Source organism: Lepidothrix coronata, unplaced genomic scaffold (assembly GCF_001604755.1).
Source record: "Lepidothrix coronata isolate B3197 unplaced genomic scaffold, Lepidothrix_coronata-1.0 Scaffold119, whole genome shotgun sequence".
Classification (NCBI taxonomy): domain Eukaryota; kingdom Metazoa; phylum Chordata; class Aves; order Passeriformes; family Pipridae; genus Lepidothrix; species Lepidothrix coronata.
The window spans coordinates 2,817,210-2,830,743 of NW_016690299.1; the positions used below are offsets into that span (position 1 = coordinate 2,817,210).

The window sequence follows — 13,534 nt, forward strand, 5'->3', positions numbered from 1 at the left end:
TGCTATTGACTTCTGTGGGACGGATGGCAGACATTTATTCCGTGTGGTCTGGCACGACTCGTCGCTGTAGGATGCAGGAATGTCCCCCTCAGGAGCAGGGCTGTCTGCTCCAAGGGCCCCTCCCAGGAAAAAACGAGAGAAAACAGAAATATAATGACTCAGTTTACATCCCAGCACTCCAGAGTGGGTTGAGCACAGTCCTTCCTGTGAGATTTCATGGATGTTTTGGTTTTCCGGGGCAAAAACAGATGCAAAGACACGGAGTCACGGAATGGTTTGGGTTGGAAGGGACTTGGTCCATCTTGTTCCAACCCCCTGCCATGGGCAGGGACACCTTCCATTAGCCCAGGTTGCTCCAAGCCCTGTCTAATCTGGCCTGGAACACTTACAGGGATGGGGCAGCCACAGCTTCTCTGGGCAACCTGTGCCAGGGCCTCAGCACCCTCATAGGGAAGAATTCCTTCCCAATATCCAATCTAACCCTGCCCTCTGGCAGTGGGAAGCCATCCCCCCTTGTCCTGTCCCTCCAACCTCTTTGCCAGCTCTCTTGGAGCCCCTTTAGGCACTGGGAAGGTGCCCCTGGAGGGAACAGCCCCATCCACCAGCAAGTGTCCTGGTTTGTACTGGGCAAAGCATCACCAGAGGTCAAGAGAGGTGATCCTGCCCCTCTGCTCGGTGCTGGTGAGGCCACACCTGGAGTACTGGGTCCAGTTCTGGGCTCCCCAGGGCAAGAGAGACATGGACAGACTGGAGAGAGTCCTCAAGGATGATGAAGGTCCGGGAACAGCCCTCCTATGAGGAAAGGCTGGGATTGTTCATCCTGGAGAAGAGAAGGCTCTGGGGGTCTTACTAAGTACATAAATACCTGGTGGGAGGCAGGGAAGGAGATGGACAGAGGTGCCCAGTGGCAGGACCAGAGGCCATGGACACAACCTGGAACACGGGAGGTTCCCTCTGAACATCAGGAAACACTTTTTTACCGTGAGGGTGACTGAGCACTGGCACAGGTTGCCCAGAAAGGTTGAGGAGTCTCTATCAAAGTTACTCAAAATCCAACTGGACACGGTCCTGGACAACATCTGGAGCAGGGAGTTAGGACCAGGTGACCTCCAGAGGTCCCTTCCAATCTCAACCAGTCTGTGATTCTGTGGAAAGAGCAGCTCTGCCCTGTGGGGCCCAGAGAGGTCCCTCAGGGGTTGTGCCACCGACTCCTTGAGCTGAAAACATCCAAGATGGTCATTCCTGTGCCTTGCCTTCCAGTACCACATCAACAAGCTGTCCATCATGTCCTCGGAAAACCACCTGAACAACAGCGACAAGGACGTGGATGAGGTGGATGCTGCGCTCTCGGACCTGGAAATTACCTTGGAAGGTGGCAAGACATCCACCATCCTGGTAAGGGTTACAGGCACACCATGTGTGTCCCCTCCTTCCCTCCTGGGAATCTTTCCAGGCTTCCAACCTTTTTTATTTCCTTCCTCTCCCTTTTTTTTTTTTCTATTTCTCTATGAGAAAGTTGCCCCCAGCCCAGTGAAGTGACACAAAACATAGACCTCCAATAATATTTACTTTAAAATAGGGGATTTTTTTAGATACTGAGGGATAGTTCTGGGGCAGGGAACCACAGAAAGTGTCTGGAGAAGTCCTGGAGGAACCAGAATCTTACTGAATCCTCGCTACAGCAAGCCACCTTCCTGATGAAATAATGGAAAACTAAATTTAAATGGATGTGATTTCTGTCCTCACTACTGACTTTCCCAAATACTGAGTTCTCCACGCTGAGGTTTCTCTTCCTCTGTTTCTAATTCATGTTTTACAGCACCTAAAACGGCTGCTGTGATTTTCAGAACTAATTTATGCTTATGAAACCTTACTTTTATTGCACTGGATTTTAGCCTATGTCTCTATTTCAGAGGATTTGGGGGGGGGGTTCAAATATGCTGTTTTAACGCTCGTTTTCCACCTTTAAAAATGTAAGGGTTTAAAATTAAAATGCATTAAAAGGGCTCAGTCCTGTCAGTCTTGGCCCAGCACAGCTTTTCCAGGCTTTCTGCACATTTATACCATCTCTAAATTTCATTTTAAGTTCTTTCCAACCCTAAAATCCCTGAAATTTTCCGGTTTTACACTTCATATAATTTTTTTTCAAGTGTTTATGAAGGGTCTTTTTGAAGTTACATCCATTCTTAGATGCTGTATTGGCATTAACAACAGCAGAGCTTTGCAATATAAAGCAGTGGCTGCGACAGAAACGACGACAAATTTTTATCACCGAGACATATTTTCTAATTTCTTCTCAAAACCAGATTTGGAACACACCACTAAGGAACAAACCCTGCCAGATAAGAGCGCAGAGGACAATGATTCATCCAAAAAAACCCCCATCCCTTTCCGCGGGGCTTGCAACCAGGAGCCATTTCCAGATGCATTCGAGTAATTGAATACGGATAATGGGCAATTACTGGATTGTTTGTTTAGATTCTGCTTTTTTTTTTTTCCCTGTGGTATCTATAAACAGTTCACTGCAGACTGAAAGTAAACTGTCCTGCTACTGGAAGCTGCTGGAGCAATCCTTCCTTTTTCTATCCCTCGAAAACCCTTGAGTTTCAGCTCCCGGGAGTTCCAAGTGCCTCCCTGTACATTTTCCTCATGCAAAAAGGGAATTTAAACTCAATATCTAAAGATCCAGTGGGGGAGGGGAAAGTCTTTCTAGACACAGAGATCCCTTCTCCAGTCAGTTTTCTGTGGAGGTGCATCTTTTCCTTTTCTTTGGAGCATAGGGAAGTAACTGAAGGAGGAGAAAAATCCCCGTGCGAACACGAGCCGCTGTGACCGCCCGTGACCTCGCGGGTGGGAATTGGCTCCAGCAACAGCAGGAATTCCTCAAAGGAAAATAAAACCTTGTCCTCTGCTTTCCAAACAGGCTGTGCCATAGATTTTTTTCACCGCTTGATTCTCCCAGGAAGCGGCTCTGAGGCTTTCTCAGGAGCAGTTTTAGTGACCCCTGAGCTGCGATGTTGCCCCCTGGCTTCCTCCCCTGCACCACATCCCTTCCCTCCCGGATCCACCGTCCCGGCTCCGCTGGGGCAGGCGGGTGAATGGGATAATCTTTGATTTTCAGGGTGACATCACTTCCATCCCGGAGCTCGCCGACTACATTAAAGTCTTCAAGTAAGTGCTGATGGGAAGAGCTGCTCGTGAAACTGGTAATGGCAATGAATAATTAATGGTCCTACCTCTTAACATCCTTTTTTTTTTTTTTTTTTCATCTCCTGGCCATAAGATATTCAAAATATTCAATACTTGAAGTTGATTAGTTCTTAAATAAAAAATTCAGGATGTTTTCCTACTGGGAGGGTTTGCTGCAGCCCATAGCCATCAACATGTGCTGGGTTATTTCTTTAACACATTTACTGCCCAGGAGATAATAAACCATCCTGAAAGATAATAAACCATCCTGAAAGATAATAAACCATCCTAAAATTAGGAGTGAGACCTAAAAACCCTCCTCAAACACTTCTCCTCGTTTGCTGGATGAATTCTAAGCCAGTCTCTCCAGCCTCTCCGTGCCAGAAGGAGCAGGTTAAGTTGACTCTGCTCCTCTTCCAGCTCACTCAGGATTTAGGGATTTTTTTTTTTTAGTTTGCTTTGACTCGGATGGTGGAACGTGGAAACCGGGAACAGCAGCGTCTGGGCTTGGAGTAGCATTTTTTGGCAGCCACGACTGTCTTTTGCAATTTATTGCCGGCTGAGGCGAGGGATACAGTGAAAGTTCTGGAAACTGGGAATAGTGATGAGATTTCACAGCAGAACTGCAGGATAGAGGGGGGGGAGAAAGGCTGTAGGAAGCAAAATAGCTCTGGAACAAGCCTTTATTTTATTAATTGTTTGGTTCTGGAGCCAGAACCTGGCACTCACAGCTCTGAAAAACTCCTTCTCCCTCTCCAAAGGCAAATTAATGAGGTCTCTGCGTCTGTCTGGGCTTGTGGTCTGGCTTAATCAGGGCAAAGTTTCAGGGCTGCAGCCCCTCAGTGGGTGTTTCTTCCCTCCCTTGAACAAACAAACAAACAAAAATCTTGTTCTTCCCTTTGATCTGCTGATTTGCCAATAAAATTAGGCAGGACTCAGGGAGCTAATTGCCTGCAAATTGGAGCACCAGGAGATGGAGCAGCCAGAAGCTGCCCATTCCTCGACCAGTAAAAGCCTAAAACCCCCTGGGGTTAGGACTTAAAGCTGTCAAATTGAACAGAGAATTCCATTTGCTCCTAAAAATGGGGGTCAAGAGGTATTTTAGTGCCAGCAATCCAATGTAAATGGCACGATGTTCAGAGCTGGCCCAGCTTTGGATGTGCCTCTTGTCACACTTCACTTGGAGAGGAGCTGCAATACATGTCCCTTATATTCCATAGATTTAGCTCCTGTAAATATGTCCCTGTATGTGCCTGGTGTTGCTGCAGAGAGTTGGGATGTTTCTCTCTCCCCTGCAAGCCAAAATCATAGAATTCCAGAATGTTTTGGGTTGGAAGGGACCTTAAAGCCCATCTCATTCCAACCCCCTGCCATGGGCAGGGACACTTTCCACTATCCCAGGTTGCTCCAAGCCCCATCCAGCCTGGCCCGAAATGCTTCAAGGGTAGCCACAGCTTCTCTGGGCAACCTGTGCCAGGGCCTCCCTACCCTCACAGGGAAGAATTCCTTCCCAATATCTCCATATATTATGTCCAGCATCAAAATGCCCTTCCTGCAATTTAAAGGAGCCCCCCCAAAAAATCCAAAGGCAATAAAGATGCATTAAGGCATCTTTGACGAAGGATGGAAAAACCTGCACGTGTGGGATGGCTTGGCTGGAGGCTGGTGACTTCTTCCATAGTGGGAAGCAGCTTTCAAAGGAAATTGTGGTTGTATAGTTTTCCCAGGGCAGGGCTGTGTGTGTGCCAGGGCTTTTGGAGGAGGAGGAAATCCAGCAAGGGCAGGAGGAAGCACCAGATGCCCCAGCTCAGGTGTCCATCAGGAGTGGGAGCAGGGAGCAGGGAGGTTCAGGCAGACAGTTTCTCCCCCACATCCCTGATTTCCTTCTGACCTGAGCAGCCTCCAGCTTGCTTTTGCTTGGAAATGGAAGTGCAGATCCCTGAGGACAAGCAATTGGGGCCATCACATATTTGATCCCTGCAGATGAGAGATCAGCAGCTGTTTCCGGGATGGAAACATGAGAAATGTGTGAGAGGCTGCAGATCCAGCCTTAGAATAAGGTTTATAAATTAGGGAAGGTTAAAAAATTCGAATACTTGGAGCTCTGCAAAGGCCCTGGGCTCGTGGTGGGATGAGCTCAGGGTCCCACCCTGCCAAGTGGTCGCTTTGCTTTGCTGCAGGTTTGCAGGGCCATCAGTTCTCCTGCAGAATCAAGCAAAATCCCATGCTTTCCTTAGAAAAGAAGTGAACCTTTTGGAGTGTGGAATGTTTAAATACAAAACAAGTGCACTCGTGCGTGCGTGTGGCTGACGAGTCCTTGGAAGTGCCGCTTCCCTTTGGAACTCCAGCAAAGTGGTTCCAGTTTCGTGTGGTGGGTGGAGAGGCAGGTTTTGCAGCGGTTCAGGGACGTGTCTGTTTTTGTAACAGAGTTCTCCAGCTCCCCCCACCTTGCCCCAAATTACCTCCATGGGATTGAAGAGCCCAAACTTGGCATTGGAGCTCAACTCGGCAGTGAAAGGATGGCTGAGCCCCCGGGCAGGGACTATCCCAGGGGTGGGGGAATAACCCAGGCTGCTGACAGCAGGTTTCCAGGGGTGAAATAATGAGTTTCCTGGTGCAGCAGCTTGTTTTTAGGAGCTTAAGCCAAGCGTGATGTCCCTCCATGTGTCTGGCAGGCCCAAGAAGCTGACGTTGAAAGGCTACAAGCCCTATTGGTGCACCTTCAAAGATACCTCGATCTCCTGCTATAAAAGCAAAGAGGAATCCAATGGGACTCCTGCTCACCAGATGAACCTGAGAGGTAAGAGAAGAGTGAGGTGAGGGAAGAGAAGCTGCTTTTTATTCCAGTAAGAGGCTGCTCCTCCTGCATCTTGCTTTCCCACTGCTTTATCACCTCGGCGTGGCGTCCCAGGGTTGGGTAAACGTGTTTAAAGGAATGAGGAGACTGGGTTTGATGGTGTGGCACAGACTTGGACTTCTAGACGGTGTGATCCCACAGGGAAGCACCAACAGCTCCCCAGTAGCATGAGGAGACAACTTTCAGAATCATGGAATGGTTTGGGTTGGAAGGGACCCTAAAGACCATCTCATTCCAACCCCCTGCCATGGGCAGAGACACCTTCCACTTGCTCTTCTTTTTGTCATACTTAGTTCAGTCACAATCCCCACGGCAAAAAAAAGAGTTTAAGCTTGGAAGAACAGACCATTCTCCTCCTCTGCTGCCTTAGATTATTTTCCCTCTTCTGCCCGGTGCTGGTTGGGAGCAGCCTCACTGCAAGCCTCGGGTTTTTAAATTCCTACAGTTGCTGGCTTTCCTTGTGTCAAGTTAAACATTCCTGCTCCGGCAGCCACGGAGCTGCAGAGAGAGCTCATTTGTTTTCCCCGTGGAGGCAGGAGCAGATGGGATGCCAAGCGACCTCGGGCTGCTGTCGGAGCGAAGCCCGGCCCGCAGGACCTTTTTGGGAGCTTTTGACAGATCTGCTGTGACGGCACTTTTAAAAAATCTCGGAGGCGGCGTTGAAGCGGCGCCTGGGAGGACTTGGCTGCTTCAGTTCATCACGCTCTGTGTTTATCCAGCCACTTGGAGTTCTCTCCAGACTCCGGGAGCGGGATGCTCACACCTCACCGCTCACTGTAGCAGCCAAAATCATGGAATCACAGACTGGTTTGGGTTGGAAGGGACCTTTAAGACCATCTCATTCCACTCCCCGGCCATGGGCAGGGACACCTTCCACTAGCCCAGGTTGCTCCAAGCTCCAAGACCTGTCCAGCCTGGCCTGGAACACTTCCAGGGATGGGGCATCCCATCCTTGCATAAATAACATAGAGGGGTTTCAGGGTGGGAGTCAACACCCATCTAGTCACCTTTTGTATCCTTTCATAAAAGGAAATATCAGGGAAAGGTTCTTCCCCCAGAGGGTGGTTGGGCACTGAACAGGCTCCCCAGGGCAGTGGGCACAGCCCCAAGGCTGACAGAGCTCAAGGAGGGTTTGGACAACACTCCCAGGGATAGGGTGGGATTGTTGGGGTGTCCTGGGCAGGGTCAGGAGTTGGACTCAGTGATCCTTGTGGATCCCTTCCAACTCAGTATATTCTAGGAAAATTTTGGTGTATTTGCCAGCCATGGGATCCACTCACAAGGCCAGGCAGGATCCACAAGGTTAATTCCATGGGCATACGTTAGCTTTGGCCTTGTTTCTTTCAAATCAGGTCTTGCTTTTTCCCCCTCAATTTTCCCGTCACTTGGAAAAAGAGACATCTGACAATGGGTTTTGTCCCTGCTGTGTGGAGCGTTCATCCCCTGGAAGATGTGGTACAAACATTTGGCAGCACTGAGACCCTCTACTTGGAGGACTTTGCCTTTTCTTTCCCTGTTTTTGCTTTTCCCCCCTCTTTTTCAAGCATAGTTCCTCACCACCCCCCCCATTAAACACTGGCTCCCTCATTGCAGGATGTGAAGTTACCCCTGATGTGAACATCTCTGGTCAGAAGTTTAACATCAAACTCCTGATTCCGGTGGCGGAGGGGATGAATGAAATTTGGCTGCGCTGCGACACCGTAAGTATCGCTTGGACTTGGCCACCTCTTCACCCTTTCCCCACCATCAGCTCATGCTGAGGTGCTGTTAAGTAAAAAACAGGTAGAAAATGCCCTCGCCTGTGTCTGACCTCAGCATTCCAAACACATTCCACCTCCCTCACCTGTGAGCGCGGAGCAGAAAATCATTCCCTGCTCTTCCTTGGCTTTGTCCTGTGGTTTTAGCCTATGCATTGGCTGGATTTCTGGCTGTCCTGGTGCACGTTTGAGTCTTCTAGGGGGCTGGAAGGGGAATGGAGGCTCCCTGGAGTTTTATCTGGGGCGCCTGGTGGTCGCCCCACGGCTCTGACGGGCGCGGGTCTCTGTTTTTGGGGGGGCAGGAGACGCAGTACGCCAGCTGGATGGCCGCCTGCCGCCTGGCCTCCAAGGGCAAGACCATGGCCGACAGCTCCTACGGCATGGAAGTGCAGAACATCCTGTCCTTCCTGAAAATGCAGCATTTGAACCCGGACCCGCAGCTGATCCCCGAGCAGATCAACACCGACATCAACCCCGAGTGCCTGGTCTCCCCTCGCTACCTGAAGAAGTACAAGAACAAGCAGGTACGTGCTGGCCCAGCGCGGCGTTGGCGTTGGCGTTGGCGTTGGCTTTGGTGTTGGTGTGGTCTGGGCTGACCGGGCACGTGTTTTGGCGGTAGCTGGTGTCTAACACGACGTGTTTTTTGGATGTCTTCACTTCCGTGGGGTGCACGTGGTTACTAAAATGAGATGTGACTGACCCGAAGGGTGTGGTTTGGATGCAGCACCTGGGGATGGCACCTACCACCTGAGCCGTGCCGGGTGTTGCGTGATGTGCACGTGCACAGCCCGGGCAGCGGGGAGTCTTTAATTGTAAATATGTTTAAAATTGGGTTACATTTATTTTAAATTAATTTTGGGAGTGGTTTGGCCCCTGCTGATGAGTGATGGTGGAGCGATGGGGTCAGCTGCCCCATCTCTCCCCACAGCTGGACTCAATCCCCGGTACTGGGATTAAAACCCCATTCCCCGCACAGAATCCATGGAGAAATCCCCGGGATCAGCGGAGTTGCAGTTGCTTGCAGTGCTTTATCCACACTTGGCTGAAATGCAGTTTGCATATTTTCTCTCTTTGCTTTTCCACTGCTTCCAAATGCCAGTCCTTGAAACATTGCTTCATTTTTGAGTTGCTGTGACTCGAGCTTGAACTCCACGCTCCATCCCATCCCTGCAGGACAGGGCTGAACTGTTCCACGCTGGAAATCAATGCCTGACTCTCTGAAAGACGTTATATGTCAGAACAGCAGCAAAAAATAAGTAAAGCATTGCTCTGTGGCCTTCTGGTGACTTAAATCCTTCAGCCTCTGGCTGGATGCGATTTCTCCGAGCCCAGAAGAAGGCTGCAAGTCAGAGAAGCAGGAAAAATGTAACTTTTTATTGGCACAGCACGGTGATTTCCTGGCAGTGGAGTTATATTTTATATAGCCCTTATTATTCTTCTGAATAAGCCTTTATATCCACTTGGATGGAGGAGAGGCTGCATAAATATACTGTTTTAACATATATGTGATACTTTCTGGGTTTCCGGTAAAACGGAGGCACCTGGAAAAATATTAGCTTGAAAAACTTGCTTACTGTGCAGGTATCCTGGTTATAAAAAAAAAATCCATGGGATCGTGGGGATGGGCACGAGCCCTCGTCCTGATCCCAGCTGGAACAGCGGCCACGATGGCGATGCTGGTCCCTCATAGACATCAGCTAAACAGCGGATTTAGGATTCTCCTCGTGGCCAGAGGCAAAGCTTGGAGCAGCAGAGGATGTTTGCTGGGAGGAATGAGGGATGGAGGCTGTGGGAATGCAAGGAATTTGACCGCAAGGGTCCCTCCGTGGCCCCGGCACAGGGAAAGAGGAGGAGGAGGAGGAGGAGGAGAAGGAAAAGGAGGAGGTCATGCAGCCCACAAACAGTGCTGGAATGGGAATTGGCAGCGGGCCTTGCTGGAGGGTTTACTAGAAGCTCTTGGTCCTCTCCAGCCCCAAACTCACTCAGTGATGTTTGTCTCCATGTGCCCGTGCGGCAGCGTAGGATTGGCAGGCTGGGTCGGGAAGCACCAAATCCTAAATGCAAATAAACAAAAAACAACCCAAAATAAGCGTTTTCACAGCTCTCAGGTGCCTTTCTGGGGTTTGGTGTCAGAGCCAGCAAGGGCAGACACATCCCTGGGAAGCCCAGCTGATGTTATCCTACATCTGCTTGTTCCCCTGGGCAGCATCCCCATCATTTCTCTGCATATCCCAAATGAAAGGAACTTCTGAGCTCATAGTGAGCTCTTGAGCTTCCTCTGTCAGTGAGCAGCCTGGAGTTTGTTCAGAGATGTGGGGAGGAATGTGAGGACATGAATTCTCTTCCAAGCCAGCAGCTTCACCCTCCCTTTCATCCATCAGCTTGTCCATAGAATCACAGAATCCCCTGAGCTGACCCACAAGAATCATCCAGTCCTACTCCTGGCCCTGCACAGGACACCCCAAAAATCCCACCCTGTCCCTGAGAGCGTTGTCCAAACCCTCCTTGAGCTCTGGCAGCCTTGGGGCCATGACCCTGGGAATCCTGTTCATTGCCCCACCATCCTCTGGGGGAAGAACCTTTTCCTGAGATCCAACAAAAACCATCTCAGGACCAAAACCAATGCCAGGACCCAGCTGGGATCACACCAGTGCTCCGGCAGGGCCAGCACGAGCGGCGGATCTCTGCTCGCTTGTCCCTGCTCACATTCACTTTGGCTGCTTTTCCACCTAAGGAATTGTGCATGTGTTTTGGTTTGGTTTTTTTTTTTTTTTGGCTTGAACTTTGGTTTGCAGTTAATTTACACTTTTTCTTTGCTTTGTTGCCATATTTCTGATTGCTTTTTTTTCTTTCTGCCTCCTTTTCCTTTTTTTTTTCCATTTCGCCTTGCCATCTACAGCCAGGCTATGTAAGAGACTTGGTAAGTGACAGCAACAATAAAATTAAGATACGTTTAAAATAAAACTTTAAAATAATCTAGAACCCCTCTGGTTTAGAGAGCAGCGATGAAAACACTAACAAAACCTACACCCTCCCTGAGAAACCTGGGCCCTGCTTGGTTTTTTTATAGTGGTCCCCAGTGACTTATGCTGCGAAACTGGAAACCCTACACCACAAATTTGCCTTGTTGTTGTTCGCTCGCATCCTGCGCCTTAAAATTCCCTGAGAGCCCGAGCGGCTCTTTTGCCTCCAGACAGCCCAGATCTATATTTGCTTTGATATGTCTGGAGATGGGAAGCTCCACGTTTAGCCGCCGTGGTCGCAGGCTCTGAGCAGTCGGGGCTGAAATAAGACCTTGGGGTAGAAATCGTTGATTATCCGCGTTCGGATCCGCGGCGGCTCCCGAGCTGTTCCCGTTCGCGTGAGGTGCCGCCGAGGTGCCCCCCTTCCCTAAATCCGGTGTGTTGGCCGCCCGCAGATCACGGCACGCATCCTGGAAGCCCACCAGAACGTGGCCCAGATGAGCCTCATCGAGGCCAAGATGCGGTTTATCCAAGCCTGGCAGTCGCTGCCGGAGTTCGGCATCACGCACTTCAACGCAAGGTCGGTGGGGCCGCTGGGCTGGGCAGGAGGAATTTTCCTTAATAAATGTGTGGGGCGTGTTAAAAATCACCGAATCATCATGGAATGGGTTGGGTTGGAAGGGACGTCGCAGATCATCTCGTTCCAACCCCCTGCCACGGGCAGGGACACCCTTGTGCTCATCCTTAGCTGGGGAAGTTGCGCTGGAACTGAAATTAAAAGCATTAATGGCATCGACTTATATAAATTATTTTACAAGTTAACTCAGCTGCTGAATTTGCATTTATCACAGGCTCAATTTTATTAATCCCTCACCCTGTCACAGGTTCCAGGGTGGGAAGAAGGATGAGCTGATCGGCATCGCCTACAACCGGCTGATCCGGATGGACGCCAGCACGGGAGACGCCGTCAAGACCTGGCGCTTCAGCAACATGAAGCAGTGGAACGTGAACTGGGAGATTAAAATGGTGAGATGGCATTTTACAACCTGTCCTCTTCCCTGGCTCCTGTCCCTGAGACAGGCACCACTCCTAGGATCATGGAATCCCAGAATAGTTTGGGTTGGAAGGGATCTGGAGAGGATCTCAAAATGGTTTGGGATCTTGTAGTTCCACCTGCCACGGGCAGGGACACCTTCCACTATCCCAGGTTGCTCCAAGCCCCATCCAACCTGTCCATCAACACTTCCAAGGATCCAGGGGCTGCCACAGCTTCTCTGGGCAACCTGAGAAGTCAGGAATTTCTTCCCAATATCCCATCTAACCATGCCCTCTGTCAGTGGGAAGCCATTCCCCCTTGTCCTGTCACTTCATGCTCATGTCCAAAGTCCCTCTCCAGCTCTCTTGGAGCTCTTTTAAGTACTGGAAGGGGCTCTCAGGTCTCCCTGGAGCCTTCTCTTCTCCAGGCTGAACACCCCCAGCTCTCCCAGCCTGGCTCCAGAGCAGAGGGGCTCCAGCCCTTGGAGCATCTCCATGACATCCTCTGGACTTGCTCCAGCAGCTCCATGTCTTTCTTGAGCTGGACACAGTGCTCCAGGTGTGGATGTTACTATATTGATGTAATACAGTTTTTCCTCCCTCCTCTTCCACCCTCCTTGGAGATCAAGCAGAGCTTGTCCCAGCTGCTGGTGGAGTAGAGTGTGACCCTTAAAATAAAGAAAAAAAACATGAATCTTTCTCTACTGCATCCAGGAATAATTTTCTCTGGTCTCTGAACACCCATTCCAAGGCAGTTAAGTAAAATCAAACCTCAGCATTGATGCTCAGCCTTCATCCTAACCAGTAACATAAATATACAGGGCCTTATCCATACCCAAGTTCCTTTTATGTGCTGTACAGCTCAGGCTTTCATTTAAGTAAGTAGTGAAAAGAAACAGCAGACACTTCCCCAGGCTCTGAGATGGGCTTTTCCCTCACTGTTACGTTTGGATGAACAAATTTTTGGTCTCCTTTTTGGCAGCACACCTAATTAAAATTGCCAGGGATACATGAGGGCTGTTGTCCTGCGGTTTGTGGCTCGTTAAGAGTTGTTGGAAAAATTATTCAGCTTCCCTCTGCCTCAGAGTCATTGTTTTGACCCAGTTGCAAGCCCCAATATCCCAGTTATTCAGCTTGGATACTCTGCTGGGAATCCCCCTCCCTCCCACAGAGCTGTCAGTGATGGGGGGACAAAAAGAGAAGGAGCATCAATAAATGGTTGGTCGGTTCAGTGCCTCCAAAACGAGCTCCCCCAGCCCCCATAAAGTATTTCTCAGGCAAAAATTCAACTTAGAAAACCAGGGAAAACTGGAAAGAAAGCCCAGACTTCAATGGGTCTGTGCCTGGTCTCTGTTTCTCTGGAAGTAAAGAAAATCTGGCCACGTGCCCACCACGGAGAGGTGGAAACATGCTGAGGGATTGTTTCTGAGTCATGGGGGAATAAAAGGTGTAATGGTAATTTAAATAAATAAATGAAGAGGCAAATAAATAGAAAATTAATAAAAATAATAAAAAAGGCAATAAAAAGGTATTTCTGTATCTAAATATTTGACTAACAGTCATCATAGAGTTAGTTATAGGATGTGTAAAGGTGGAAGGAACCCATAATGATCGTTGAGGCCAAATCATCATTTGTAGAATCACAGAATTATGGAATGGTTTGGGTTGGAAGGAGCTTAAAGATCATCCAGTTCCACTCCCTGCCATGGGCAGAGACACCTTCCACTAGACCA

The 13,534-nt window shown here is 49.5% G+C and overlaps 1 protein-coding gene across 1 annotated transcript in view; it reads left to right on the forward strand.

Moving 5' to 3' along the window:
- The window catches only part of FERMT2 (fermitin family member 2), a 50,160-nt gene extending 38,212 nt beyond the window's left edge, over positions 1 to 11,948 (forward strand). The window contains exons 6-14 of the mRNA XM_017825444.1: positions 1,008 to 1,091; positions 1,233 to 1,395; positions 3,122 to 3,171; positions 5,865 to 5,989; positions 7,640 to 7,746; positions 8,106 to 8,327; positions 10,703 to 10,723; positions 11,222 to 11,346; positions 11,651 to 11,948. Coding sequence (XP_017680933.1) covers positions 1,008 to 1,091; positions 1,233 to 1,395; positions 3,122 to 3,171; positions 5,865 to 5,989; positions 7,640 to 7,746; positions 8,106 to 8,327; positions 10,703 to 10,723; positions 11,222 to 11,346; positions 11,651 to 11,933 — 1,180 coding nt within the window. The 3' untranslated portion in view covers positions 11,934 to 11,948. The remainder of the gene's footprint in view (positions 1 to 1,007; positions 1,092 to 1,232; positions 1,396 to 3,121; positions 3,172 to 5,864; positions 5,990 to 7,639; positions 7,747 to 8,105; positions 8,328 to 10,702; positions 10,724 to 11,221; positions 11,347 to 11,650) is intronic.
- Positions 11,949 to 13,534: the final 1,586 nt, after the last annotated feature.